The following is a 3,127-nucleotide window of genomic DNA, read 5'->3' as shown; positions in this document are numbered from 1 at the left end:
CGAGTTCAATCATTTTAATGGCTCTTTCCTGAGAATAGCATTTACATTTCATATTTACTCGTCCGTTTTCTGTAGAGGCGGCAGTAATACTTTATCATATGCAGGCAGTGTGTTTTTTGAATGGAGTCAATTAACCTTAAGCCTGGCTTTCACAAACGATCCAAGCACAAGTGCAAGAACAAACTCATGCATAAGAAAGGTGATTTCCCCGTGAAAACGGGGTTGTCAGTCTCGAGTTGGGCAACTCGCCAGGACGTACAGGCTCCAATAACTTGAAGCCAGTCATATTCCCTGACCAAAGGCAGGAACACCAACTCGTTTGACTACAGGTAATTATAAGTCAAAAGCCAATATGTTCCTAGAAAATATTGATGGGATTCATGAAGTGCATTGTCAGAAACATTGTCGACATCTCTTACAACATGTGTCAATCTCGGGAATCAGGTGATATATTTCAAGCAGTTTTATTGGTTAACATCCCAGGTGGCTTGCATGCTTACAAAACAACGCTCGTTAAACTTTCCCATTACCGAAGCAGGTGTCACTGTGTTTATAATTTTCTCGTCCATTACATATTACATTAAAATTCACCACATTAATGTTGTAATTTCAAAAAATAGAAGCTACACATAACGTTGGTTACATGTCCAGGCAGAAATTGAGCGAAAAATCCTTTTCCTAACGAGCTCACAAAATAACGTCAGACTTCAATGATTATGCCAATGTTTTGCGAATACTTAAATCTACTAAGCTCTGAATCGTAACAAAGTTGCATAATTGCTATTAAGTTTTTCCTAAAGAAAGCTGAATAATATGAGACTAGAAAATTAGGATAAGAAATTAAAATTAGCCAATGTCATACTGTTTCCTTTTGTTTGTACATGAATGACTCGTGAATAGCTAAGTACTAAGCTATTAAAGAACTAATTAGTGTTGTTAGCCTATACGTTTTCATATATTAGGACAGGTGACAATCCCTATCCAACTTTATAAGTAAAAACCCAGCCGTGCATTTTGTGTTTCAAATATCTTTCCTTCGGGCTTATTGCATGCCATGGATAGTAAGTTCGAAAATCAACTCTGTCTCGGAAGTGGGATTTCTTTCCTTTTGTTGGTTTTCTTCGTTTCGCTTCCCAATGGTTTTATCTTAATGGTGATGGTGAAAAATCCTTTGCGGTGCTTCAAGAGAGTGTTTTCAGTGTACCTGGCGTTTATATCCGCAATGGATCTTTTCGTTGGTCTCGTGGTCTGCCCTGCACAAGTCCTGGTGAGATTTCTGTGCGTGTTCAGCGATCGAAGTATTCCACAAGAAGGGGAAATCGTCCAGATATTAAGCTACATCGGAATCAACTGTTTAATCTTGTTAGTGACCGCGATGTCGATCGATCGCTTCGTAGCTGTTATTTTTCCTCACACATATCGCCAAAGAATGAAACCGAAGACAGCCGTTGTTTGCAACTCGTGCATTATTGTTTTCTCGTCCATCTTTGCCTCACTTCAGCTGACCAACATTTCAAAAGATGTCTACATTGCCATTGACATTTATTTACACACCACGTTCCCTCTGTCCACGACTTCTGTAGCTTATCTCGGTATCTTCTACTTTTTAAAGAAGCAATCTCGAGTTGTTGTTCAGAGACAAGCCACCATGCCAAGCAACACTTCTTTGAACGAAAGGAAACAAGAAAGGTCAGCCAAAATGGAAAAAGAAATTGCGATTACCTCGTTTATCATTTTGGTGTTTCTTATTCTTTCGCTTATTCCATATTTTGCTGTCATGGTTGTAGGGATCCACTGTGAAAGCTGCGCAAAACAAAACTGGTTCTCCAGCGTTAGAGAATCATCCACGGTCATCCTGTATCTAAACTCTGTGGTTAATCCTTTCTTGGCGTCTTTTCGCATAAATGAATTGAAGAAATCTTGCGCTGCCGTGCTCGGTTTGACAAAAGAAGATGACGAAACAGCAAGCGCCAGGCTTTCTTCGGTAACAGTGCCCATGCAATAAAGAATAGGAGAATAAAAAAAAACTGCTGACTTTGTAGTCTGAAATGATACATTTGCAATTGAACCGTTCAGCCAAAAATACTCTCCAGGTTCTATGTCTGGGGGACTTTATCCGTATTCTTGAGAAGGGGAAAATTTGTTAAGTAAAGGAAGTAAATAATTTCTGAAAATGAAGGCGGAAACAAGAACAAGTGCGCCGAGATGAGCAGCTGGCCCACCAACTACTCTTCCTTGCAGATTGCGAAGAGCGCAGCGAAAGCATGAAAGCAGCGACTGTGCGGTCCATGTATAATAATCCCACAGTTAGATGTCATGAGTCGGTTTTGATGAAGGTCGAAAACAGAAACAGGCAAAGAAAAACCCTGGAGTCAGGTCGACGTGGAAAATCTGCCCGCATGCGATGTAAGAAGTCGAAGGAACGGGTGATGACCAAAATGCCATTTTGACTCCCCCCATGGGGAGGGGGAGGGATTTTCGGACGGTCTTGAAGTCCCACAACACTTAACGAGAGCAGATGGGAACCGTTTTTTTTTTCTCTTGGGAAATTTGTACGCAGTACGATTGTCATCAAGAATGAAAAATGGCCTCCAAAAGCGCGCTTTTCATTGTTGATGCTTTGACCCCTTTAACTAAAATATTTTAGTTGGGTTTTCGCGTGATTTCCAAAACTTGGTAGAGTTGGTCATGTTTCCAGTCTAATGTGTGTGGCTGCGTGCCAGATAAGGCCGGCCCAACTAGGGCTGAAAGAACTGGATATGATAATATTCCCTGGTTTGACTCGGCTTGCGTTATTTTTTTATAGTCAACCCAGGTCACGCGTGAACAGTATCTTGAACATGTGATCGAAGTCTTCCAATCAATGCGCTGCTTTCACTGACGTAACGAAAATCACATCGGAAAATCGAAGATCGGATTGAAATTTTCAAAAACGGACTTGATTTTTCGGAGATCTCTTTGAAATATGGATAGAATTTTTCTGGAGGTAAAAAATTGCAAGGGCGACAATCTGTGCTTTATAGAAAGACCACGCAGTTTTATCCATTCGTCCCTTCTTCTGGTGCGAGGAGAGTTAGATGCAGAAGTCGGTGACCTTCTTCCTCCCGAGTATATTAAAGTTCTGTCG

At 40.8% G+C, this 3,127-nt stretch overlaps 1 protein-coding gene across 1 annotated transcript; it reads left to right on the top strand.

Annotated features, from left to right (window-relative positions):
• The first annotated feature begins 1,150 nt into the window (after nt 1-1,150).
• On the top strand, nt 1,151-2,005 carry LOC138032024 (melanocortin receptor 5-like). The gene has a single exon (XM_068879608.1). It carries the CDS (start codon nt 1,151-1,153, stop codon nt 2,003-2,005), a length of 855 nt encoding a protein of 284 aa, XP_068735709.1.
• Nucleotides 2,006-3,127: the final 1,122 nt, after the last annotated feature.

The sequence above is a fragment of the Montipora capricornis genome, chromosome 14, assembly GCF_036669925.1.
Source record: "Montipora capricornis isolate CH-2021 chromosome 14, ASM3666992v2, whole genome shotgun sequence".
NCBI lineage: Eukaryota > Metazoa > Cnidaria > Anthozoa > Scleractinia > Acroporidae > Montipora > Montipora capricornis.
The sequence above is the reverse complement of the archived record's forward strand: the minus strand, read 5'-3'. Positions and strand labels throughout refer to the sequence as shown.

Excerpts from the sequence above, each read along its gene's own strand:
- LOC138032024 (XM_068879608.1), top strand. The coding sequence starts at position 1,151 with ATGGTGATGGTGAAAAATCCTTTGCGGTGCTTCAAGAGAGTGTTTTCA.